Source organism: Triturus cristatus, chromosome 10, assembly GCF_964204655.1.
Source record: "Triturus cristatus chromosome 10, aTriCri1.1, whole genome shotgun sequence".
NCBI lineage: Eukaryota > Metazoa > Chordata > Amphibia > Caudata > Salamandridae > Triturus > Triturus cristatus.
The window spans coordinates 279,769,085-279,796,724 of record NC_140593.1 but is presented as its reverse complement, the minus strand read 5'-3'; the positions used below and the strand labels follow the sequence as shown (position 1 = coordinate 279,796,724).

General features: G+C 47.3%; 1 protein-coding gene across 1 annotated transcript in view; it reads right to left on the bottom strand.

Moving 5' to 3' along the window:
- LOC146789325 (ATP-dependent translocase ABCB1-like) overlaps positions 1–27,640 on the bottom strand; it is a 1,722,143-nt gene that overhangs the window by 1,442,696 nt on the left and 251,807 nt on the right. The window contains exon 6 of the mRNA XM_085631119.1: positions 504–570. Coding sequence (XP_085487245.1) covers positions 504–570 — 67 coding nt within the window. The remainder of the gene's footprint in view (positions 1–503; positions 571–27,640) is intronic.

The following is a 27,640-nucleotide window of genomic DNA, read 5'->3' as shown; positions in this document are numbered from 1 at the left end:
GCCCTAGGCCCACATGGTAACGAAGATCTCACACAGATCCTGTGAGGATTGTTAGTCAACTGGCCACGAGCACGTGCACTCGGGCCCCTTTTATTAGCCGGGTCACGTCACTCATGACACCGGTGGTGAATGGGCGTGGAGTGTGTATGTGCCCACTCCCATAGGGGAGTGGCTACTAAACCAGTGCCTGATGAGACACTAGAACGTTTCTCGCAGGACACAACAGCGGCACTCCAGTATCTCCGCCATGCTGGATTTTGATCGTCACTCCTTACACCACCCTTCCCATGGGTGAAACGGTTGCTGGAATGGATAGTTTTATGGATTTTCAGAGGAGTCGCGGGGGTTAGGGACGGAGCCGCGCTACTGTGCAGCCATAAATGCCGGCAGTTGCCCTCCCCCAAAATTACAGACAGTGCATTTTTAAATATGTTCCCTTACGTTATAATTTGTGAGCAGCGTGCAAGCATTTAGCAATTTGTGAAAATTGGACTTAAACTTACTTTGACATTTCGGCTTCAAGATCTATCCCTGAAGAAAAGCTGTATTCGGAACTGTTTGATGTTGCCTCTGAAAATTATCAGAAAAATATATGTTTATTCAAACTGACAAAATTGTGAGTATTAAATTAAATAGGTAAAATACCTGTGTAACAAATAAATTAAATTATGAACTTGTTATCATATTTATTATCCAGGCCCTCTTCAGCCTCCTGCACTAGCTGTTGTTGAGGAGAGGTTACAAAGTAATTTAGGGGTATATTTACAAGGGCCATATCTCCGCTTTTTTGTCTTTTAAAGCCAAAAAAGCAGAGATAAAAATATCGCCCTATTTACAAGAGGGTGACAACATGCATTAGCGCATGTTAGCACCCTGTTACCCGACGCCTCCCTTTGCATCTCTAATGAGATGCAAAGTGGGCGTCACTGGGCAGTACAACCTTGTAAATATCGCTGATGTACACATCGCGATATTTACAAGGCTGCCCACGCATTTTAGCAGACGTTAGTTTTTGGAGAAAACAGCTGTTTTCTCCAAAAACTAACGTCTGCTAAAATGCAGACTTAGCTATACTTACCATTGGGGGTGGATTATGCTTATACGACCACAGGGTCGTATCAGCAAGGTTATCGCCGTTTTCCATGGAACATCGACTGGAAAACCAGCGATGTTCCATGGAAAACATCGCTGGGAAATTATCGCCATTGCGCTATGCGTTGTTAATACAGCGCTAGCATGGCGATAATTTCCTGCGATAGCTGGCGATAAAAAAAATCTCGCTAAAAGCGGCCAGCGATAATTATCGCTGCCGCTTGTGAATATGCCCCTTAGAGCGATGAGTTGAGGGTAAGAGTAAAGAAAATAGAAACTGTGTAGTATGTTTTTCTAAGGGAGTAGGTTCACTAATGGAATAGATGGTATATACACAATACACCTTAGCACACCCAAAAAGAGTAACTATAATCCTAAATTTGTAAAAAAACAAATGCACAGCATACAATAGTCAGTATTTCAAATGTCCTTAAACAAAGTCGTATGACAAGAAACTCTCCAATCAGGTCCGGTTGCAGATTTTTTAATGATCAAGCAACAACGCAGAACAGCAGCAGCCGACGCGCGTTTGCCCTCTGGGCTTTTTCAAGGATTGAAAGTCGAGGTTAAGGCTCCTAGCTAGTTCAGAGTCGAAGAACATGTATCATCACTTGAAAAATTAATTCCCGAATCACCGCCGCCTATGTTACTCTTCGTGTCACATGTGAATGTGTGCGGACGAGACACGTTCTCAAAAGCGGTTTGTCGTCATGGTAAACACACCGGACCTTCATAAGTCCTGATTCAAAGTGAAATCTGGTGAGAAACGTATGGCAACTCGGCGTATTTGCCATACGTTTCTCACCAGATTTCACTTTGAATCAGGACTTATCAAGGTCCGGTGTGTTTACCATGACGGCAAACCGCTTTTGAGAACGTGTCTCGGCCGCACACATTCACATGTGACACGAAGAGTAACATAGGCGGCGGTGATTCGGGAATTAATTTTTCAAGTGATGATACATATTCTTCGACTCTGAACTAGCTAGGAGCCTTAACCTCGACTTTCAAGCCTTGAAAAAGCCCAGAGGGTGAAACGCGCGTCGGCTGCTGCTGTTCTGCGTTGTTGCTTGATCATTAAAAAATCTGCAACTGGACCTGATTGGAGAGTTTCTTGTCATACGACTTTGTTTAAGGACACTTGAAATACTGACTATTGTATGCTGTGCATTTGTTTTTTTACAAACTTAGGATTATAGTTACTCTTTTTGGGTGTGCTAAGGTGTATTGTGTATATATATGTAGCATTTGGATTCGTCCTAAATGTGTTGATACCCTGATGGGTGGGTATTGTTGACACCGTTGAGCACCTCTATATGTGAAATCCAAGATATACATATCGATGAACTTTGAACTATTGTTGTGGATGTGCAGATCCTAAAGCGAATACCCATGTCTTTTGTGATTACATGGAATAGATGGTGTTTATGATCATTTAGACTGGGCAATCTGTAGGCAAATATACTGCTGGATTAGGCCTATTACATCTACATCCTTGGGGTATCATTTGCAAGGTGTTCCATTTCATTGTTTACTGCCTCATTGTAGAGAATACATAATTGAAAGTTAAGGATGGTTGTCAAACCGCATTGCAAATCTATCTATCATCCCTCCATCCACCTCCCACCTGCCACCCACCACACTCGCCGAAATGAGTACGTCTAGTAAGGGTGGACAGATTTATAACCATGCATGTGTTTATGGCGATAAAGGGAAACAATTGGCTAAGGGGAGTAGCTGGAGTTTTCACATTTTTGCCAAATTATCATGTGCCACTAGTCCTGACCATTTTCTGCTCAACCATGCCTCTGGTTGGACGCCCCAGAGCACGAAATGGCATCCCGAAAGATGCACTTTCCCAAGGAACAACAGTAGGTGTCAAGGAGGACAGAGTGTGCATATGACACACGCAGTATTTGATAGCGGGCAAAGCTGTGTTCTGTTTTCCTGTAGCAAAGAATCATCTTCCCTTACAAACTCTAAGAAACTGCTGAAGCCTGTCCTAAAATCAGCGTTGGCTGGCCACAGGCCATAATGTTACAATAAAATCTATTTAGGAAGGAGGGATTTTGAAAGGAGTGCTGAGACGGAGTTCGACAGCGGATTCTGATAGAACAAGCACGTGCAGTGCAATAGGTCTCACATTTGCAAGAATTTGAGCTATTGGCATTGTAAATGAATGAATGAATGAAAAAATGTATTGTTCAGTTAATAAAAACGTACAATATAACACATTTATACACATTCATACGTATTACCATTATTAAACAATTTTTCTAAAAGACACGATTAAAATAAGAGTTAGTCCCGCAATAAGAACATTCAATTCATCTAATTAAAACTTGTAAAAACCTACATGTAAAGTGCATGTACTTGTGACACAATTCGCCTACTATTTCCTCTTCCCTACAGTACCCCGTTTAATCTGTTTGTTACTAACTTGTTACACACTATGGGGCAGATTTACAAGCCCCTTGCGCCACGTTTGCGTCATTTTTAAAATGGGAAAAGTGACGCACAAGTGGCGCAAGGGGCTTGTAAATAAGCCCCTATGAATAAATCTAATCATTCGTAATGTGTAGCATAGAGCATCCGAGTCAGTTTATTATTGACACCTAGTGCAAGCAAAGCTTTAAGGTACAAAGGGGCAGATTTATGTTCCCTGGCGCATCCCTGCAAATCAGCATGGATGCGCCAGGGAAGATGCATCACGCAAGTTTGCCCTTGCGCCACCGCAGATGCGCCGCATTTACGATGCGGTGCATCGTGGCGCAAGGACAAGTAGATACGTGACGCATCTGCCAGCGTAAGGTTGGCGCAGTGCTGAAGTTGCGTCGCAAGCGCGACGCAACTCCAGCACTGTTCCAACCTACCCTATCCCTAACATGGTGCGTCAAGCCTTATGCCTGCTTCAAGCAGGCGCAGGGTTTTGACGCATTAGCGTTGGGAAAGTGACTCAGTGAAATCTTATAGATTTTACTGAGTCACTTTTCAGGGGCGTTCCTGCGACGGAACGCCCCCCCTGTGTCGAAACGCCCACGTGAAACCTGACGCAGGTTTCACATGGCGCAGGGCTTTACACCGTGACGCATCTCCATAAATGCGTCACAATGTAAATGGAGCGCAACATGGCGCAGGGTTTACGCCACTGCTGCGTCACAAAAGTGACGCAACGGCGGCGTAAAAGGGGCGCAAGTCCCACATAAATCTGCCCCCATGTGCCTTTTATAAAAATCCTCGCAAGGCTTGCCAATGCTAAGCCCTAAGGGGCAGATCTATGTTGTAGCTGCGCCACTTTTACGCCGCCATTGCGTCACTTTTGTGACGCAGCGGCGGCGTAAACCCTGCGCCACGTTGCGCCCTATTTACATCGTGACACATCTATGGAGATACGTCACGGTGTAAAGCCCTGCGCCACATGAAACCTGCGTCAGGTTTCATGTGGGCGTTTCCACGCAGGGGGGGCGTTCCGTCGCAGGAACGCCCCTGAAAAGTGACTCCGCGAAATCTATAAGATTTCACTGAGTCACTTTCCCAATGCTGATGCGTCAAAACCCTGCGCCTGCTTGACGCACCATGTTAGGTATGGGGTAGGTTGGAACAGTGCTGAAGTTGCGTCGCGCTTGCGACACAACTTCAGCACTGCGCCAACCTTACGCCGGCAGATGCGTCATGCATCTGCTTGTCCTTGCGCCACGATGCGCTGTATTGTAAATGAAGGCGCATCTGCTGTGGCGCAAGGGCAAACTTGCGTGACGCATCATCCCTGGCGCATCCATGCTGATTTGCAGGGATGCGCCAGGGAACATAAATCTGCCCGTAATTATTTCACGGTATTCCAATTACTCGTGTATTGAGAACATCGCTCCACTCGTTTAAGATTTACCTACTCTTCTAAGTAATTTATTTATTTGCTCTTTTATTTATGTGTTTATAAAACCTAAAAGTGGCGAGTAAACGCCGCTTGCAGGTTTGGTAAAGACATAAAATAAAAGGTATTATCATTTACAATGGCAATAGATCAAACTCTCGCAAATGCGAGACCTATTGCACTACAAGTGCTTGTTGCCTTTAGGTTTACCCGTATTTCTCCAAACTATCTCCCGCATACAAATAAATGGCAATTGTAGATTTTAGGTTATGCTTGAGAAATATGTTTTAATTATCTGGTACACTACTTTACGATTGAAACAATCGTTTCTCGAGAACAGTGTGGTTTATCTACCACTGCGCTGCTTTTCTTTGTTCTGATGTTTACAAAATGTTGCGCAACAAGTGTAAATGACGTGTATACCGTTTCTTTACTTCAGTGTGTTGACTCATTGCAGAATTCGTACAACCTACTGCCATTGTTCTGACAGGCGCAGGGCCAAATAAATGAAACTATAATGAATCATGTGATATTGTTTAGCAAGGAAATCCCAACCTGAACCCCGAGTTTATTTTACAGTATATTGCACTTTAAAAACTAACGTACTGCTTATTTTATGTAAAAAAAATATACATATATCAAAATATAGCAGTTTTGATGGGATTTGCGTCTCATTAAACTCACTTAAAATGGCAGAGGTATTTATTTGCGTCCTGGGGAGTGTGGCATTGCTGTAAAAGTACCACAAAGTGAAGCTCCTGCACAATAGAAGCAGAACATATAAGAACTGAAAGTTGTCCTGCAGTGAGCACTGCCACTTAAATACTAAAATTTAACTAAGCAATGGCCATTCTTCGAATGACAGAAATTAAAATCTGGAACCAGGGTGACCTTCGGGGTAGTTTTTTAGATGTGTAAACCATATGTATGTGAAAACTTATTTTTTCAGGAAAACGTAGCCTAAAAGCTGAAATAAATCGAGAGCCATCCACTTAGAAAGAGACTGACGTGACACAAGTGGCATTTCTCAGCAAAAATCTCAAACCAAAACCATTGGTCATTGGCAAGCACTGTTGATAGCTAGCACTTGCTCTGTGCTGCTACATTGAATTGCTTTATGTCATCTGACGTCACTGGCACCTGCTCTGAAAGTCACAGAGCGACCGGGTAGTAGGGTGGAGTGAACATTGTGAACCGAACTAGCACACCCTCTGTGCACTTCACAGAAATACTTTCATGCAAGGGGGAGGGGCGAGCCACTCCGCTCCTGCAAGCAGCAGGCACCAAGCATGCTGCTGCGACCTTTCCAGATGGTGCCTCCCTTCGCAGCTCACGTTGCAGATTGGGTGGGGGTCAAACAGAGGCCTCGTCCGGTAGGGGCGATTCATGGTGAAAAAGTGTAAGTGTGTGTAAAATAATAGGAACACTCACATCCTTCTACTGTATCCCGATAGCTGTCAGCTTGTACTTCATGTCACTGTAGTATGCCACAGGGCTCGAGTCAGGGTACCATGTGGGTGGACGGCGTCCCCCCACTTTTTTTACCGAGAGCTCGATAACTGGAGCAAATGGAGCCACACATTCTCACTCTTTGGCCTCTCTGGGCGAGATCGGAGCACATTCAGAGTGCTGCTCACGCGCTGGCTTCTCTGATGCAATCGCATCTAAGGGGTGAGCGAGGGGAGGCAATGAGTCTGATGGTGCAAGCCACCTTTCATGACGTCACTTCCTGTTGTGACGTAAGCGTTCCCCCACTTCTTTTTAGGTCTCGCCTAGACAGCGCTTGCGCTGTCTCTACGAGACATGCAGTGTACACTTTAGTGAGGTATTTTCTGTGGAAGCTCCGCCCATCTTTTATATTGGCTTAGGTCAGTAACTACAGTCTTCCTATTGGTTTAAGGCTTGTTAGTTCCGCCTCATGACGATTAAGTCGTCATTTGTATCCTTCCAAGGCTACTGGCCCCTTTACCAGCGCACTTCTTTCAGACACGCGGCCTAATCCGTCTGGAAGCGTGTGTGAGCGCATGCCCAGTCCTTGAAAGGAGAGGCGCATTGATGCATTGTCACTGCCACACTAAGTGTTAATTCAATGACAAGACCAAAGACTAACAAATGATGCTTATCTATAATTGATTAACGGAACCATCTCACAGTATACGTTACCTAAGACTGTTAGAGCGACATTGATAAAATTGTTAACAGGCAAAGTGTGACAGCCCAGTTCAAGTACTTTGCTGCCTTACACCTAAAATAGTGAGAAATATCGTTAAGTTGTTTGTGAATGGAAGATAAATACCTGTCACAGTGCAGAGGATTGTGGGTATGCATATGCCCTGCTCAAGTCCCGCATGACACTATCAGCAGGTCTACGCGCCCATTAGGGCAAAGTCTCGCGACGTAACTGCGCTCGCACTGACAGCTCCAGCATTGAGTGAAGAGAGAGGGGCGTGGCCATGCAGCCGTGCTGCTGGCAGACCCCAATCGCCCCCTCTCCCCCTCCCACAGAATGACACCATGCGAACCCGCATCGGCATCCACAGCAGCCAAAAAAATAGATGCCCAGCTAATTCCAGTAAAACAAACATCATTTGTAAATATATTTATATAGCAATGACATCGCCGCTCACCCACCGCCCCCCTCCCCGTTCGTGCCTTCAAATGAGTATAGATAATAAACAAAGCTAAAATCAAAATGATCACACGATATGCTCTTGAAGAATGTAATCATACGAGAACGAAACCGTGGCTGCTCTGTAGCAAAGCATTGTGGGAATGCAAATTTTCCACGAGTATTGTGCTTCCTGCAGACGTCATTTCCCCGTTACATATATGAGGGTGCAGTACCTCAGGTGATTACTAGGTGTCCCTGTATAGTCAGGCTCTACACAGCCTGCGGGTGGTGCAACCCTACCACAAACTTCACGTTTCCAAACAACAATATTAAAAGGGGAGCGCGCGCCCTAATGAGAATTACGCGCACGCGATGACAGGGTCTTTTTCCGAATTGCTGTGGCCTAGCTTTAAACAGAAGGCAGCGCGCGAGCTACTTCTCGGATTCCCGCAGGATTCCTCCAAACATTTAACACAGTATCTTTATCACACGGAGTACAATGAACGAATGAGAAAAGTTTTTTTTTCTCTATCTATCGGTCAAGGCCTTATCTCAGCCAGCCGGTCAAGCCAGCCGGCCCGTGGTACTCAGCACCACATTCCAGCCTGTCCAGCCCGTCTCTCCACCCGGCAGCCAACTAGCCCAGCTGAACTGTGCGAACCACTTCGCAGTCAGCCATCATCAGCCTTCGGCCAGTTGGGCCCAGGAGAAATGCTCCATATATTTAACAGTATATCCCCATTCCTATCACACGGAAAACAGTGGATGAAGACAAAGGGTTGTCTTTAAAAGTACAAGAAACTTAAATCACGCCAATGTTACGGGGTGTAAATGCACATCAAACGTTCTCAAGTATAGATAATAAACAAAGCTAAAATCAAAATGATCACACGATATGCTGTTGAAGAATGTAATCATGCAAGAACGAAACCGTGGCTGCTCTGTAGCAAAGCACTGTGGGAATGCAAATTTTCCACGAGTTTTGTGCTTCCTGCAGACGTCATTTCCCAATTACATATATGAGGGTGCAGTACCTCAGGTGATTACTAGGTGTCCGTGTATATTCAGGCTCTACACAGCCTGCCAGGACACATTGAAAGAGCAGGAGCACTCCATAGTTTTAAGTGCAATCCTCCAGTTGTTGAAAATTATATCCATTAATTTGTTTCTTCGCGGGTGGTGCGACCCTACCACAAACCTCACGTTTCCAAACAACAATATTAAAAGGGGAGCGCGCGCTCTAATGAGAATTACGAGCACGTGATGACGTGGTCTTTTCCCGAATTGCTGTGTCCTAGCTTTAAACAGAAGGCAGCGCACGAGCTACTTCTCGGATTCCGGCAGGATTCCTCCAAACATTTAACACAGTATCTCTATCACACGGAGTACAATGAACGCTAGCTTACAGCCCAGCCGTTGCCCTCAGCAACTCGGCTCGGGGTACTCAGCACCACATTCCAGCCTGTCCAGCCCGTCTCTCCACCCGGCAGCCAACTAGCCCAGCTGAACTGTGCGAACCACTTCGCAGTCAGCCATTATCAGCCTTAGGCCAGTCGGGTGCGGGAGAGAGTCACCAGACAGAGGATCATTTAAACCTTTCGATTTAGCCGAGTACGTAAGCTTGGCCTCGTAAGCATTAGTCTGGTCTGCACAGCAGTCCAGCTCAGCCAACTGACTAACGTTAAAAAAAAAAAAACAGGTAGGCCCATCTATCAGACACCTTGCCTCACAGCAAGCTGCCCAGCCGTACGGTTACAAAAACGTAACTGAAACATCATTCAACACGTGACGGCTCTAAGCCATAAGACCGAATATAAAGCTGCCACTGCATAGTCAGCGAATGGAATTGCAGATAAAACATACATCACACCAATGTTACGGGGGTATAAATATAAATAATAAAGCTGAAAACAAAAATCATCCCATGATATACTTTTAAAGAATAATCATGCGAGAATAAAACTGTGGCTGCTCTGTAGCAAAGCATTGTGGAAATGCAAATTTTCCACGGAGTATTGTGCTTCCTGCAGACGTCATTTCCCCGTTAGATATATGAGGGTGCAGTACCTCAGGTGATTACTAGATGTCCCTGTATAGTCAGGCTCTACACAGCTGCCAAGGTTTCAAATTGCTTCTATGTGACATTTACATTATTTCAGTGTCATACGAGGCAATATTTCTCTCCATGTGTTCCCATACCTGGCGTGTCACGCAGCTTGGTGCTTACTTTCCCTCCATATTAAACAATAGTAGATGTTTCGGCACCCAGGCTAATGTGCTGCATGGCTAAATACATACAAGGTCCCAAAGGCGAGACCGGTGCATTGCAAATGCTTGTTTTAGGAGTTGTGCCCTGGTATGCCATGCCTCTCCGCCGTAGGGTTCTTCATCTGATGCCCACTAGGAGCTAGATGAATGTATGTTGAGAAGAGTGTATTCAGTAGATGTCAATCTAAACCTGAATTGTTAGTCATGCAGATACAACGATGTCCATGGTCACTACCCCTTTCAGAGTACAAAGTGTGGACAGAGCTATGCCAAACCACGAAAATGCTTGTAGTAAGGGGCACAACTCAACCGAAGTATCTCTGGTATACAACACGCATCAACCGCTCATATCTACAAACTCCGCGATGCACTTAATTTCATAAAGTTGCCAGGTGCGATAATATTACATGTGTCCAATAAAGTAAGCTGTGTCGCTTACACGCCCTGAGTCTGACAAAACTCTTATTATCCCTGTGCCTTAAAAAAACCTCAATGTGACCTTTTAATGCAACTGGTGCTCATGCAAAGCGGTAAAATACCTTCTGATCAAGTTTGCAGTATATTGAACTGCAAAAGTACAATACATCAGGCACTCACAGCCTGCCCCCAAGGTTTTTAATAAAGAGTCAAGCCACTAAAAACACCAGAAAAAATGTAGGAGTACAGCGCAGATCCTGATTAAGTAGGCTGCACCGAAGCTCCCAGATGCATGCGTGCAAGCAGACGCACAGTGTGATTCCAGATTCCATTTCATAAGATTTTAGTCACAACCTGTGAGGAATGGTGACTGCCACAGATGGAATTCAGTTTATGCCTCTCCTGTCTCACCCAGCCCCTCCCATCCAGCATAAGGTGGTGCTCTACAGGCCACACCCAGAGCCAGTGCAGCCTGTATCAGGCTTATCCCCAGCCTGTGTCACCGCCCGGTAATCTGATCCCCAGAGACCTGCACTAGTGATAGCGTCCGGCACTGCCTCCAGCCGCACACTACTCAGCTCACACGGCTCTCTGCACTGATGCCAGTGAGCAGCCGGTCACAAGAAGCCGGTCATACCTTAGACTGCAGATACTGTGGGTAGCAGTAGGTGGTGTACTGGGGGTACATCTGATGTTTCCACATTTTGCCCATGATGATGGAATGAGAGCCTCGGTCTCAGGCCTACTCTGTCCCCAGCAGTTCCGCTCCACCTTCTCCACCTCTGAGCCTCCAACCTCCCCCAGAGAGGTGTTCTAGGCTGCTGTCTGCAGGTTGTGTGCCCTGTTCCTGTCCTGCCTGATTACATTGCCTCGGTCGGTGTAATTATCGGTACTGTTCTTGGTATTGTTTTGTAGTATTTTTTGTCGCATTGTCTCATTGTATAGTGTTGTCTTGTTGGGTTCATTTGCTCTCTTGCATCTGTTAGTCACTGATTGTGACCTCTCTGCGTTTCCCCACTGCTGCTGGCCCTGCAGCCCATCTCCCCTGTCCACGCCTGTTTTCCCGCCTCCCAGCTGCTCGTTCCTCCCCTCCCCTACTTAATGGCGGCTGCTGCAGGGGAGCGCGAGTAAGACCTCGGACCCTCGGTATCAGGCCTACTCAGTCCCCAGCAGCTCCTCTCCACCTTCTCCTTCGCTGAGCCACCAGCCTCCTCCAGTGAGGTGTTCTAGGCCGCTGTCTGCAGGTTGTGTGCCCCGTTACTGCCCTGCCTGATTACATCGCCTCGGTGGGTGTATTTATCGGTACTGTTCTTGGTATTGTTTTGTATTGTTTTTTGTCGCATTGTCTCATTGGATTGTGTTGTCTTGTTGGGTTCATTTGCTCTCTTGCATCTGTTTGTCGCTGATTGTGCCCGCTCCGCCTTTCCCCGCTGCTGCTGCCCCAACCACGTTTTCCCACCTCCCAGCTGCTAGTCCCTCCCCTACTTAATGGCGGCCACTGCGGGGGAGCGCGAGTCAGACCTCAGACCCACGGTCTTAGGCCTACTCTGTCCCTAGCAGCTCCGCTCCACCATCTCTGCCGATGAGCCTTCAGCCTCCCCCTGTGAGGGGTTCTAGGCCGCTGTCTACAGGTCATGTGCCCTGTTCCTGTCCTGCCTCATTACATCGCCTCGGTGGGTGTAATTATCAGTACTGTTCTTGGTATTGTTTTGCGTTCTTTTTTGTCCCATTGTCATATTGACACCTGCACTTCCAGATCCAGACCAGCCCCAACTCCACACTCCGCTGGACCCTCGTCTACAGACCCCCCCGGCCACCAGACCCCCTTCTTCGCCACCATCACCAACCTCATCACACTCCACGCCATTGCCTCAATGAACTACATACTCATCGGAGACCTGAACTTCCACCTCGACAACCCCAGTGACCCCAACTTCACCATCCTTCGTGACAACCTCGCCAACATGTTAGGTTTGAAATTCCCCTTCCCGTTGTGCACTTACACATGCTATATTAGGTTAGCAATATGTGGCTAAATAGGCGCCATTTGTATTCACGTTATGCAACTCACTAACTAATCCTCGCAACGTGACAAGACTGCTTGGGCTGTGCTCGTACTAGGCCTTAATTCTCAATCCGCTTGCCTCAGCAGAACACTGAACTTCGTTATTATTTTCCGTCCTGTTCAAGGCTGTAACCTGACTTGCTAAGGAACTGATGTTATTTCCTGAATTCCAATCTCAATGTATAGCTTAGGAGACGCTGAGACTTGGCGCTGTGGCCTTGGAGTACTGATAGTGCACCCATCTGGCAGGTGTTAGCTCATTTCTCTGTGCCTCCTTTGTTCATGCCTGGCTCAAGCCGGTAACTTTCCGTTGGAGGCGTGGCCGAAGTCTCCCAGAAAGGTTTATCTAGTATTACAGAAAGCTGGGGTGTCAGTCCTCTTGGCAGACATCTTAGGGTGAAGGCCTGACTGGGCCCCTCTGCAGAGTATATGCTGAATAAATGGTATTTTATTCTCCACTGTCTGACCGACTCTTCATTTTGGGGAAGGCATAGCAGGTGGTTGTACATAACCTGTCTGGCCCTGGAGGGCCCCGTCCTTTAAACATCGGACTTAAACAACTCATCACCACACTGACCCACAGGGCAAGGACACACTCTCGACACCATCTTCGCAGCAGAAAAACATCGTTCACTTCAGCCACACAACGCAACCCCCATGGACCGACCACCACTGTGTACATTTCACTGTCCACAAACCCAAGGCACCCAAACCAGCCCTTCGCCCACCACAAAGGAACTGGAGCAAGGTCACCGAGGAGCAACTCAACTCCACCCTTACCCAAGACAATCACACCTCGGCATCCAAGGCCAGCCTTGCAGCCAGAGAAGTCCACACTTTGATCTCCAACTGCACAGACAAGCTCACCCCGCTACGCAACACCGACAAACAGTGCCCCAGGAAAGCCGCCTGGTTCCCCACCGATCTCCAAGAAGCCAGACGCACCTACAGATGCCTGGAGAAGAACTGTAGAAACACCAAGACACCAGAAAACCACACCACCTACAAAGACGCCATGACTGGCTACCACAACCAAATCAGAACCACCAAGAGGACCTTCATCCACAACAAAATCCTCGCCAACTCCAAAGAACTTTTCACTGTCAATCAGGAATTCACCAATCTCCCCCAGCGAAGCCACGGATATTACCCCATCCCAAGACCTCTGCGACAAGCTTGGAATCTACTTCCACCTCAAAATCAATAACCTCTACGACAACTTCGTCAACCATCCACCAAACGCCACAGCTGCCCCGCCCCAGACACACCAGCCAGCCCACCATCTCCGCCTGAACACCGATTCAGCATCTGAAGACACCGTCTCCACCATGAAAGGCATCCACTCAGGGGCCCCCACTGACCCCTGCCCTCCACACATCTACCACAGAGCCACCACTGCCATCGCACCCGAACTACAATGCACCATCAACACCACCTTCGAAACAGGCACCTTCCTAGACGATGGGAAACGTGCAGAAGTCAGGACCCTGCTCAAAAAGCCCACAGCTGACACCACCGACCTCAAGAACTAACGGCCCAACTCACTCCTCCCCTTCACGGCCAAAGTTGCAGAGAAAACAGTCAACAGGGAACTGACACGATTCATCGAAGACAACGCCGTCTTTGACCCATCCCAATCCGGATTCCGAAGCAACCACAGCACTGAGACCGCCCTACTCGCCGCCACAGATGACATCCGCACCCTCCTGGACCAAGGCCACTCCGCAGCGCTTATTCTACTCGACCTATAAGCAGCCTTTGACACCTTCTCCCACTGCAAACTCATCGCCAGACTACATGACGCCAGTATACAAGGAACAGCCCTAGACTGGATCCGATCATTCCTCACTTGAAGAAACTAAAGAATCAGACTGCCTCCCCTACTCTCTGATCCCACGAAAATCACCAGCGGAGTCCCACAGGGGTCATCACTGAGCACGACCCTCTTCAACATCTACATGGCCCCCCTCGCCGCCATCGTCTGACAACACTGCCTCAACATCGCATCCTACGCTGACGACACCCAGTTTATCCTCTCCCTCACCAAAGACCCCACCGCCACCAGACTCAACTTCCAGAAAGGAATGCAGGAGGTCGCAGTCTGGATGACCAACAGCTGCCTATAGTTCAACGCCGAGAGGAGAGAAGTCCTCATCCTTGGTACCACCCCTTCAACATGGGACAACACCTGGTGGCCGACTGCCCTTGGAAGTCCACCAACCCCCTCTGACCACGCCAAAAACCTCGGCATCGTACTTGACTCATCCCTCACCATGAACCAACAGGTCAACGCTGTCACCTCCAGCTGCTTCAACACCCTCCGCATCCTCTGCAAGACTTTCATAGGATCTCCCTGAATCAAGAAAGACAGTCACCCATGCACTCAGCACCAGCAGACTGGACTATGGAAACACACTCTACGCTGACATAAACAAGTCCCTACTCCGCTAACTCCAGACGAAACAGAACACCCCCGCCAGACTCATCCTAAGCATCCCCTGGCATGAACACGTCAGCCAACACCTACAAAGGCTCCACTGACTCCCTGTGGAGAAAAGAGTCACCTTCAAAATCCTCTCCCACGCCTACAAATGCCTACACAACACCAGACCCAAATACCTCAATGACAGAATCAACTTCCACGTACCCAAAAGAAACCTCCGATCTTCTACCCGAAACTCCGCAAATCCACAGAGCCAGAGCAGGGGGAAGATCCTTCTCTCACATTGCGGCAAAAACCTTGAACGAGCTCCAGGCAGACATCAGATGCCTCCTCCCTGAACACCTTCAGGGAGACTCTCAAGACCTGGCTCTTCAGCTAACAGATCTGAAGGCCCCCCCACACCAGCGCCTTGAGACCCTCACGGGTGAGTAGCGCGCTTACAATCCCCTGATTGATTGATTGAGAGCCTACAGTGCAGGGAGGGTGCTCTGGTGCCTTCCAAACTGCTCTCTGCTGCCTGGGTGTCTTTCTGCCGGCACCGACTCAACCAAAGGCAGCACAGCTCCAGCTGTCTCTCCTTTCCTGCCTACCAGCCCTGCCCTACATGCGGCAGTGCTCCGGAAGCGGGATGCACAGCTCGGTGCTGTGAGAAGTTGGCCTGATATATGATGTCACTAATTCTAGTGTACACCTTGTATCAGTCCAAACAACCCTTATGGTGATTGGTTGTAAAGTCAACCTTATAGACCAGCTATCCTAGTGGTAGCATGGACAAGAGCAGTCTTAGGCTAAACTCTGTATGGCATGTGAAGCCAGCTGTTATACCATTTGTAATCCCTTGAATACCACATGAAAGGACACCACAACAGATATATATAAAAATAGAATGTATTTATTCTAGTCAAAATACCCTCAGCACTCTTTTTGAGATTCAAGGTAAGTACAACACAGTCTTATTTAAGCATACATTAAGTCACACAGGTAAGTAATACAGTTAGGCCCTAGGGGCCACGCAAACCATATACTAAGTAAGTGGTATAAGAACCACTGTCACAAACACAGGATAGGCCTAGGCCTAGGGAATCGCTGGGGCTACACTATACTACCAAAGGTTAGGAAGTGGGAGGCCCACGGGATTCAGGTGCAGAGTGGAAACACTCACGCGTAATGCGTAAAAGTCAATAGAAATAGTAGTTATTAGAAATTAACAGTTTTAGGACACTTCTGGAATAGCTAGGAGTTCGAGACTTGGAAACTAGACCCTAGGATAGTCAATACCCTTGTAAGCACCGGAGTACTCAAGTTACCTAGCCCACGGGCTGCGGGTGCATAGGTGTGAACTTGCGTCGGGTTTCGTCGTTGACTGCTATGGATGCCTGAAGGAAAGTTGCTGACAGGCAGTCAGTGAAGAGTGTCCGGTGGATCCCAAGGATGGAATCAAGAAGGAAGGATACCTGCAAACAGAAGGGACAGAGTCTAGGTCACCAGCCAGGAGCCTGGAAGGAACCAGGAAGGAACCAGGCGATGTCGTGCAGATGCAGGTGAAGAGGTGAAGCTTGTTGCAGCAGGCACGGGTACCAGGAGACGTCGAGGACGACCAGGACCAGGAGGCGAGCTGTCCCATGAAGGCTCTTGCTGTCGGCGGCATCGACGTCGAGTTAGGACCCAACAAGCCTTGGCAAGCGGAACCCACGCAGGATGGAGGACTTGCTTCTGGTGCAGACCAGGAAGGTCTGGGGTGCTTCTCTTTCACAGAGGAGCGAGTGCCAGTCTGGAGGAGCCGGACCAGCAAGGTGAAATCAAAGGTTCGTCGTCACAGAGGTCACTAGCCAATGGGCCAGCAACCGGACAACACGTCGAGCAACTCAGGTGCAGAAGGGCCCCAGGCAGAACACATGAAGTGTGAGGAGCTGATCTTCTTTGCAGATGGTGCTCGGGATGGGGGCTTCTCAATTCCCCAAGCACAGCCTCGAGGAAGCCTCAGAAGTTGCACTAGGCAGTTACTAGCCACTTTTCCCAAGTCGCTGTTCCCACGTCCCTCGTCGCCTCCACGGGTCTCAGCTTTGCTGTAGAGGTGGATCTGGTTCAGAGGTGTCTGGAAGTTTCGGCGCTGGTCAGTCTCTGCAGTCGTCCCTCGTAGGATCAGTCGCAAAGCAAGCAGCGGTCGCTGGATGGTGCCTGGTTGCCCAGGGTGGTCACTCCTTGGCCACAAGGGAGATTCTTCAGTCTTCTTCCTGAGGTCGAATGTCGAAGGTCCAGAGTTTCTGTTCAAGTTGCAGATTCAGGATAATCTAATTTGCAGGGCTCAGCTACCTACTGATATACTGGGCTAGTGGGCTGGGCTACCTGCAAGGTCCCTCCTATGGGTGGGACCAGGAAGGGGAGTGGTTACACCCCCTTCCTTTGTCCAGTTTCGCGCCAGAGCTGGGGCTGGAGTGCCCCAGCGCCGGTTTGAACTGGACTATGCATGGGACACCTTGTGTGCCCCGGGCAGTGTCTAGTTTCTTTCATCCCTCCCTGCCCCAATACACTAAGTCCTGTCTGGGGTGGTGCTCGCACCTCCCAAGGCAGGAAACCTATTGTCCAAGCCTCCCTCGCTGGAAGGACTCCCAGCAGCAGGAGGTCAGTCTGTGGCAGCAGCATCCATTTTGTGATGCTGGGGCTCTGGTTAACTTTAACCGGGTAAGTAGGTTTCAACATGTCTTCTCCCTCTAGAAGGGAGGAATAATATCCTCATCACCAGAAATGGTATGGGGGGTATTATTCCAAAGTGTTAGACACCTTACACGACATGTTTTGATAAAGCCAAACCATAGTTACCATAACCGTTTAAGATTATAAGGTACTTTAAGAGTATATGGTAGGCTATATCATAGAACAGCTATAAGGACATGGTTCCGAAAGCTGCAGACAGGCTCAGCTCATCCTAGAGCACCATCTCACATGTTACCAAGCACTCTGCCTCCAGGATTGTTAAGGCCTGCCATAGGAGTGGCTGATAGGTACACATGTGTCTATATATAAGGTAGGTATAGGAATACTACACCTAAGCAAGGGGTGATTACACAACCTTGCCCCAGCTGAGTGATCAGCCAGTTGTGTCATAATGGAAGGCCAGACCAGGGGTGGCACAATACATGCTGCAGCCCCGGGTAGGCCTAGGGTACACCTATGCCCTAGATACCTAAGGTACACTATACAGGGGCCAATAAGGTGATCTTTACCAATTGGGTTATGCACCTAAAGTACATAGTATGAATTTAGAGAGAGAACAGCTGGGCTGTGGGTCTTATTGGCAGGCCCACAGCCACATCTAAGTCGAAAACCAGTGAAGCATAAGCAAAAAGTGGGGGTGAACATAGAAAGCAGACTCTACTCTCCTACACAACCCCCCCCCCCCCAAACTTAGGGACATTAAACTAACCTTGACCAGTTGAGTCTTCATGTTCTAAGTGGAAATATCTGGAGAGTCCATATGCATTGGCATGGTCAGTCCCAGGTCTATGTTCCACATTGAAGTCCATCCCCTGTAGGGAAATGGACCACCTAGGAAGTTTGGGATTTTCACTCTTCATCTGATTTATCCACAAGAGGGGCTTATGGTCTGTCTGAATCTTGAAGTGAGTGCCAAACAAGTATGGCCTCAGCTTCTTCAGGGCCCAAACCACAGCAAAGGCCTCCCTCTCAATAGCTGACCAACGTTTCTCTCTAGGGGTCAGCCTTCTACTAATAAAAGCAATGGGCTGCTCTTGACCATCTACATTCAGTTGTGAAAGAACAGCTCCCACACCCAACTCAGAAGCATCTGTCTGGACTATGAACTCTTTGGAGTAGTCTGGATAGGTGCACTGCACATGGCCTGCTTCAGGTCATCAAATGCTTTTTGACAGCTTACTGTCCACTGAACTTTCTTTGGCATCTTCTTAGAGGTCAAGTCATTAAGTGGTGTCACAATGGACCCATAGTTCTTAACAAACTTTCTGTAGTACCCAGTCAGGCCCAAGAAAGCTCTGACCTGAGTCTGGGTAGTTGGAGGAGCCCAGTCCTTTATGGTCTGGATCTTGCTCTCCAGTGTTTGAACCTGACCCCCACCAACTAGGTGGCCCAGGTATACAACCTTGCTCTGCCCTATCTGGCACTTAGTGGCCTTGATAGTGAGGCCTGCCTTTTGCAGGGCCTCTAAAACATTCCTCAGGTGGACCAGGTGATCCTCTCAGGTGGAGCTAAAGACAGCAATATCATCAAGATAAGCTGCACAATAGTCATCCAGACCTGTAAGGACTTTATTCACCAACCTTTGGAAAGTGACAGGTGCATTCTTCAAACCAAAGGGCATTACCACAAATTGATAATGTCCTCCTGGGGTCGAGAAAGCAGTTTTGGCCTTTACATTCTCAGCTAGTCTGATTTGCCAGTAGCCTGCTGTCAGGTCAAATGTACTCAAAAACTTGGCAGCTGCCAATCTGTCAATGAGCTCATCTGCCCTAGGTATTGGGTGGGCATCTGTCCTAGTGACAGCATTGAGACCTCTGTAATCCACGCAAAACCTCATCTCTCTCTTACCATCTTGGGTGAGAGGTTTTGGCACAAGGACTACAGGACTAGCCCAAGGGCTCTCTGAAGGTCCAATGACTCCCAGCTCCAACATCTTTTGTACCTCAACTTTTATGCAGTCCCTGACATGGTCAGGTTGCCTTTAGATTTTACTCTTCACAGGCAGACTGTCACCAGTGTCCACCTCATGGGTGCACCAGTTTGTCTGACTTGGGGTCAGAGAGAACATATGTCTGTAGGACTGCATAACTTGTCTGCAGTCCTGTTGCTGATGATCAGTGAGGCTGTCAGAAAAGACCACACCATCAACTGAGCCATCATCAGGGTTCTGAGTCAACAGGTCTGGGAGAGGGTCACTCTCTTCCTCCTGCCCCTCATCTGTAGCCATGAGTAAGCCCATGTCTGCCCTGTCAACATATGCCTTCAATCTGTTGACATGAAGCACCCTGTGGGGGCTTCTGCGAGTCCCAAGGTCCACCAAGTAGGTGACTTCTCCCTTTTTCTCAACAATAGTGTGGGGTCCAGACCATTTGTCTTGGAGTGCTGCTGGGGCCACTGGCTCCAACACCCACACTTTCTGCCCTGGCTGGTACACAGTCAGAACAGCCTTTTGGTCATGCCAAGCTTTTTGGAGTTCTTGGCTTGCCTCAAGGTTTTTTAGAAGCCTTCTTCATATACTCTGCCATCCTGGAGCGGAGGCCAAGTACATAATCCACTATGTCCAGTTTGGGTTGTCTGAGAGGTCTCTCCCATCCTTCCCTTACTAAACACAGAGGTCCCCTTACAGGATGCCCAAACAAAAGCTCAAAAGGGCTGTAGCCAACCCCCTTTTGTGGGACCTCTTTGTAAGCAAACAGAAGGCAGGGTAAAAGGATGTCCCATCTTCGCCTAAGCTTGTCTGGTAAACCTTTTATCATCCCTTTTAGGGTCTTGTTGAATCTCTCCACAAGCCCATTGCACTGTGGGTGATAGGGGGTAGTGAATTTGTAGTTAACACCACACTCCTTCCACATTGCAGTCAAATATCCTGACATGAAGTTGGCACCTCTGTCAGAAATAACCTCCTTTGGAAAGCCCACTCTGGAGAATACTCCAAGTAGGGCCCTTGCCACAACAGGAGCTGTTGTGGTCCTTAGGGGTATAGCTTCTGGATACCTGGTGGCATGGTCCACTATCACCAGTATGAATCTGTGCCCAGATGCTGTTTGGGGGTCCATTGGTCCTACAATGTCTATCCCCACTCTCTCAAAGGGAACCCCCACCACAGGTAGTGGTATGAGGGGGACCTTTGTGGTGCCACCTGATTTGCCACTGGCTTGGCAGGTGACACGGGAGCGACACAACTCCTTGGTATCTTCTGACATGTGAGGCCAGTGAAATAGAGGGACAAGTCTGTCCCAGGTCCTATTCTGGCCTAAGTGTCCTGCAAGGGGAATATCATGGGCCAAGGTAAGAAGGAAGCCTCTGAAACTCAATGGTATGACCAACCTCCTGGATGCACCAGGCTTGGGGTCTCTAGCCTCTGAGTACACCAGCCCTTCATCCCAATACACTCTATGGGTACCTTGAGCATTCCCTGCAGCCTCAGCAGCAGCCTGCTGTCTGAGGGGTTCAAGAGAAGGACAGTCTAATTGTGCCTGCCTCAGATCTGCCCTTGAAGGTCCCCCTGTCCCAAGAAACTCAACCTGATCAGGTTCCAGTTCTTCTAGGACAGTTCCTTCAGGGCTCTCAGAATCATCCTCCTGTGAGGGCTGATCCACCACCTGAGGCAGGGGGGAAGGCACAGCCTTTACCCTACTGCTCTTTCTCTTGGGTTGTGTCCATTGCCCCAGGATCCAGCACTTGTTCAGTGTTACACTTTTTGGCCTGTGACCTGGTCACAGCAAGGACATGTGCATCTATCCCCAGCATTTCTGCATGGGTCCTATACTCCACTTCAGACCAAACTGAAGTTTCAAGGTCAATTCCCAACAGACACTCTACAGGAAGGTCTGAACTTACCACAACTTTCTTGAGGCCAGTTACCCCTCCCCAGGAGAAGTGAACAATTGCCACACTATGGGAAGTAGTGGCATTGCTAGCGTTGGTCACTAGGTAATTCTCACCTAGCATGATCTGTCTAGGGTCCACAATGGCAGGTGTCACCATTGTGACACTAGCCCCAGTGTCCCTGTAGGCCTGAGCCATTCTATGATTGATAAAAGGAGTCTGTCTGTACTTGCCCAGGTTACTGGGACCCAAAGTAGAGGACAAAGCTATGTCCCCATCACAGATCAGAACTGCCTGAGTTGGTATCCTGACTAGGCCAGAATCCTCCTCAGTTCCCAGGGTTGACCCTACAACACCCTTTTGCTGGAAACCACCACTTACAGCTGGACTAGGGGGTACAGTTGCCTTAGGGGCAATGGTGGCTGGGGGCTTATCCTTTTTGGTGCACTCACTAAACCAATGTGAGTTTGACTTACAATAGTTGCACCAGGGTTTCTTTTGGCCATCTTTCTTTTTATCCTTTTTGGGACCACCCTCCCCCTGAGCCTTTTGGGGGCCTGGTGAAGACTTCTGGTCTTTTTGTTTCTGATCATTACCCTGCTGGTCTGCCTTTTTCTGATCACCGCCCTGGTTCTGGTTTTTCTGCTTAACTCTAGTCCTGACCCACCTATCTGCCTTCTTTCCCAATTCCTGGGGAGAAGTTAGGTCAGAGTCAATCAAGTGTTGATGCAGCAGCTGGTTTTGACAGTTATTACGGATTTGTTCTCTCATGATCAAATTATACAATCCTGTATAGTCCTTAACCTTACTACCCAATAACCAGCCTTCCAAATCCTTAGTGGCACAATCTACAAAGTCAGTCCAGTCCTAAGTCTTTGTCTTCTGGGTATCCCTGAACAACAACCTGTATTGTTCAGTGGTTAGGCCAAACCCATCAATCAGAGCACTCTTCAGGACAGTGTAATTGTCAGCATCCTCATCACTAACTGTGAGGAGCTTGTCTCTGTCCTTCTCAGAGAAGGAGAGCCACAAGATAGCTGCCCACTGACTTTGGGGTACCTTCTGTACTTTGCAGGCTATCTCCAAAGCAGTTATCCATTGTGGATGTCATCCCCACACTTGTAGGGAGGGACAATCTTGCTCAGGTTTCTATTGTCCTGTCTCTATCCTTAGGGATATTGCTGCCACCAGTGGGATCTAACCCACTTAACTTCTGCTCTCTGGCCAGAGCAAGCTTCTCTTTGCAAAGAGGTAGTCCTCAGTTCAGACTCATGCCTTTTGCTTAAATGGTGTAAATCCGTTCAGTAGTTCCTGAGAAAATTAGAGTTAAAAAGATAGACATATCTGGGCGGAGCCTAACCACACATCTCATCGTGAGATCTGATTGGCTCTCAGTACTTCATCCAAGAAGTGTTGGCAGCCATCTTGGGACCAATATACATGATAGCACCTCATTAAAAAGCATTGCAGTTAATAGACGCTTTTAAGACTTTAGTTACATTATAAATCATTTGTTGATGGTACCATACTCATTTTAGGAATTGTGGTGTGTTCTAAGGTGATTTTACCATGTGAAAAAGCCTTCTGCTGTGATATCATGAATCATGTTCGAGAGAAAACTATTTTCTCATGCTTTTCCCACAGAGGTTTGGAAGGTGATCTATAAGCTAAACTGAGAGCATATTTTCTGTAAATTCACATTATCTTTCTCAGTCATGTGAGAATGAATCTGACATTCTCAGTAAAACATGTACATCCTGCAAGGGCAGAGACTGTCCCTTGTGTTCTACTGCAGCTTCCCAGAGTGTTCTAAAGAACAACTAGAGCCCTAACAGTCCTACTTATGACAAACGTATTGCACACCTGAAGCCATCTTGATTGGAATAAAGTGGTAACTCTTAAAACATTGAATTTAAAAAGGAACAAAATGAGGGGGTTCATTTTGCCATAGAAAGTATGATTAGTGCTGCAGAAAGAAAAATTAGGGCACATTTTGAGTGACTTCTCAAATCCTCTTCTATTTCATCAAAAAATTCTGACATGCAGACTGAAACATGCACTTTCAATACCAGCAGCAGCCTTGCCTGGTAAGCAGTAGCTTTACTACAGTGATCTAATGAGCAACTAGAGTGCTAACATTCTGAATTTATGGCAAATGTGTGACACATCTGAATGCCTTCCTGATGGAATCAAAGTAAAAAATTGAAAGTATTTCCTACTGAGTAGACTGTAGTAAATGAGGAAATTAGGAAACTTCATAACAAATAAGTCTCCCAAAATGGCCACCAGAGACAAAAGAGACCAAATGTAGCACAAATATCACCCAGATGTAGCCCAAGTATAGCCCAATGACAGAATGTCCCAGAGTGTTCTAACGAACAACTAGAGCGCTAACAGTCTTACTTATGACAAACGTATGGCACACCTGAAGCCATCTTGATTGGAATAAAGTGGTAACACTTAAAACATTTAATTTACAAAGGAACAAAATGAGGGGGTTCATTTTGCCATAGAAATTATGATTAGTGCTGCAGAAAGAAAAAAAAGATTAGGGCACATTTTGACTTCTCAAATCCTCTTCTATTTCATAAAAAAATTCTGACATGCAGACTGAAACATGCACTTTGAATACCAGCAGCAGACTTCCCTGGTGAGCAGTAGCTTTACTATAGTGATCTAATGAGCAACTAGAGTGCTAACATTCAGAATTTATGGCAAATGTGTGACACATCTGAATGCCTTCTTGATGGAACCAAAGTAAAAAACTGAAAGTATTTCCTACTGAGGAGACTGCAGTAAATGAGAAAATTAGGAAACTTCATAACAAATAAATCTCCCAAGATGGCCACCAGAGACAAAAGAGCCCAAATGTAGCCCAAATATCACCCAGATGTAGCCCAAGTATAGCCCAATGACAGAATGTCCCAGAGTGTTCTAACGAACAACTAGATCGCTAACAGTCTTACTTATGACAAAAGTATGGCACACCTGAAGTCATCTTGATTGGAATAAAGCGGTAACACTTAAAACATTTAATTTACAAAGGAACAAAATGAGGGGGTTCATTTTGCCATAGAAATTATGATTAGTGCTGAAGAAAGAAAAATTAGGGCACATTTTGAGTGACTTCTCAAATCCTCTTCTATTTCATTAAAAAATTCTGATATGCAGACTGAAGCATGCACTTTTAATACCAGCAGCAGACTTCCGTGGTGAGCAGTAGCTTTACTACAGTGATCTAATGAGCAACTAGAGTGCTAACATTCAGAATTTATGGCAAATGTGTGACATATCTTAATACCTTCTTGATGGAATCAAAGTAAAAAACTGAAAACATTTCTTACTGAGGAGACTGCAGTAAATGAGGAAATTAGGAAACTTCATAACAAATAAATCTCCCAAGATGGCCACCCGAGACAAAAGAGCCCAAATGCAGCACAAATATCACGCCAGATGTAGCCCACATGTAGCCCAATGACAGAAGTGTGCAAAACACTTATTTTTTGTGTATTTGCAGTTTTATATAGTGCAGACTTGTCAGGTATTGGAGTGCTTTACATGAGCATTGGTTACATCACACAAGATCAAATTCATTTTGGTTGTAGACATGGGGAGATTAAGTGATTTGACCAGAATCACAGAATGTTGAGCTGAAGCAGAAACTCCAACCTGGTTCCCCAGTTGCAAAGTCTGCCACTCTGGAAGTAACACCACATCCTCTCCCCTAGGTGCAACATTTAATCAAGTGGTCAACTGGATAAAAAAACATAAAGATTACAAATAATTTAAAAGTTCTTTGTCGTTATTTGAAAACTCAGAAAATATGTCCTCATTTTAGTTTTTTTGAGCACTAACCATAATTTTGATGCAAATAAGACCCTCTCATATATGTAATTTCCAAAGGAAATGCTCTAGGTATTACAGTTTTGATTACATCAAGATGACGTCAGGCGTTCCCACTTTTGTAATAAATATAGACTGTTAGCAATCTAGTTGTTCATTGGGATACTGTTGAGAGGCAGAGGCCAGGGGCACGGACTCTGAAAATTGAAGGCAGGTAGGAGAGTGCAGAGGCAACAATTTGTCCACACTGGGCAGGCAGGAAGGGCAGTGGCAGCACAACAGACTATGGAGGGCAGTGGGAAGGGGGGCAGGGGGCAACAAACCTACAATACATGACTGGCAAGAGAGGCTGTGGCAATATAAAAGACCATTGTGGGCAGAAGGAAGAGGCAGTGGTAGTACAACCATACATGCCAACAGACCCGTTTCAGCCAGGAAACGTCCAATGTTTTTAAGCTCAAATGAGCTTTATTTGATCTGTCTCCTGTCTACAATCTCCTCTTTTCCAATGTAACTCAAAGGGGAAAATCAATACCCCAGTTTTTTTTCAAAATCTTCGTCTTACCAAGTTCAAAATGTTCGCAAGTATGGTACATTGGATCGTGGTAGGCCGGAGGAATTGGGGTAAGGACATGGACTCGGATAACAGAGGACACGAGGGACATGGAGAGGTGCACCAAACTGACCCTACAGGGCAGGTGTCAGGGTTTGCAGCAGCACAATACACCACACAAGGCATGCAGACCGGGAGTGCAGCACAACACTCCATAGAAAGCAATAGAGATGGGACAGGACCATGCACATGGACAACAGAGAACAGAGGGGAAAGATCCAATGGTAGCTAGCTGACCATAATGGACAGACAGGAGAGAAAGCTGCAGCATAACAGACCATAAAAGGCAGGGGGGACTGATCAGGGGCATTACAATGGAACAGACAGGCCAGGAGGGAGGGAATAGGGGTCTGCACATGGAAACAGAGTGCTGGGGGCAAGGGGGCAGGGCAGGAGCAGCAAGATGACCATGGAGGTCAGGCAGGATGGGCACTAGAAACAACCACACCATGGAGAGCAACAGTGAGACTATGATGGCATACACACAGACCATGGAGGGAAGGTGGGAGGGGGTCAGGGGCAGCTAGCTGACCACACAGGGAAGGTGGGAGGGGTCATGGCAGCACAGAAGACCATGCATGGCAAGCGGGAGGGTTAGTGGCAGCACAATGGCTATGATGGGCAAGATGGAGGGTGCAGGGGCACTATGGAGGATAGAAGGGAGGATCAGGATCTGGGCACAGACAAGAGAGTTCAGGTAAAGGGGCCTCACAACAGACCGCGTGGGGCAGGCAGGAGGAGCAGTTGCAGCACAACAGACCAGGGAGGGCAGAAGGGTGTGGCAGTAAAATGGACCATGGAGGACAAGAGGAAGGGGATAGGGGCATGGCATGTGGACAGGCAGGGTGGAGGTGGCAGGGACAGGTTACAGTCATCTGACAATGCTAGGCAGGTGGGAGGGAAGTGGCATCTCAACAGAACACTCAGAGTAGATAGGAGTGGCAGGTCCATGGAACATGGTGGGCAAAAAGGATGGCGCAGGGGCATGCACAAAGACATCGGAGGGCAGGTGGAAGGAGAATAGGGGCAGCAAGCTAAGCACAGAGGCTAAACAGGAGGTCAATGATGGGCCATAGAATTGGGCAATGGATGGCAGGAGGAGTGGACTGGTACATCATGCTAAATGGAGGGCAGTGGCAGCACATCAGACCATGCATGGCAGGAGGGAGGAGTCTAGTCCATGGATTCAGACAACAGAGGATAGGGAGGAGGTGGATGGGGCAGCAAGCTAACTGTTCAGAGAAGGTGGGTATTAGGAACTTTATTGTTTTTAAAATGTGTGTCTGTGCGAACTACTTAAAATATGAACAAGTATGCAGCATAATCTCACTTTTATTCAGGAAGAAGAGGACGTTTTTGACTGTGACTCCGGGCTTACTTAGCAGAAACACCCCCTGACACTCCACACCCCATCGCAAAATGTAATGCCTGTGAAAAGGGTAGGTGGATGCACTGTTATATAGAACATAGTCCTGAGAGCACGATTACAAATGAAAACTGGATATAGTATATGGTATAAACTATGCACCAAAAAGTGTGATATAAGATGAACCGGGGTGTGAAAAATAATATGCAATACATTGTGCGCAATCACAGATTCATTGGAGAGCGCGAGATAGCACAGGCTCTAGCGCGTGCTATGCGATATTCGCCTTGGAGTGTAATATGCACAGGGCAGTGTTGTGTAACCTAACTAGTCTCTAAAGTTGTAATATAAAATATGTGCTGGGGAGTGTAACGTTGCATATGCACTGTGACAAAGATATGGATCCCAGATTGTAATATGTATGGCATAGCGCTGTACGTTATAACATAGGCATCGAGGAAGGCATGTTAGATGGGGCAATATAACCCGTGCGAAGGCAAGTGTGGCA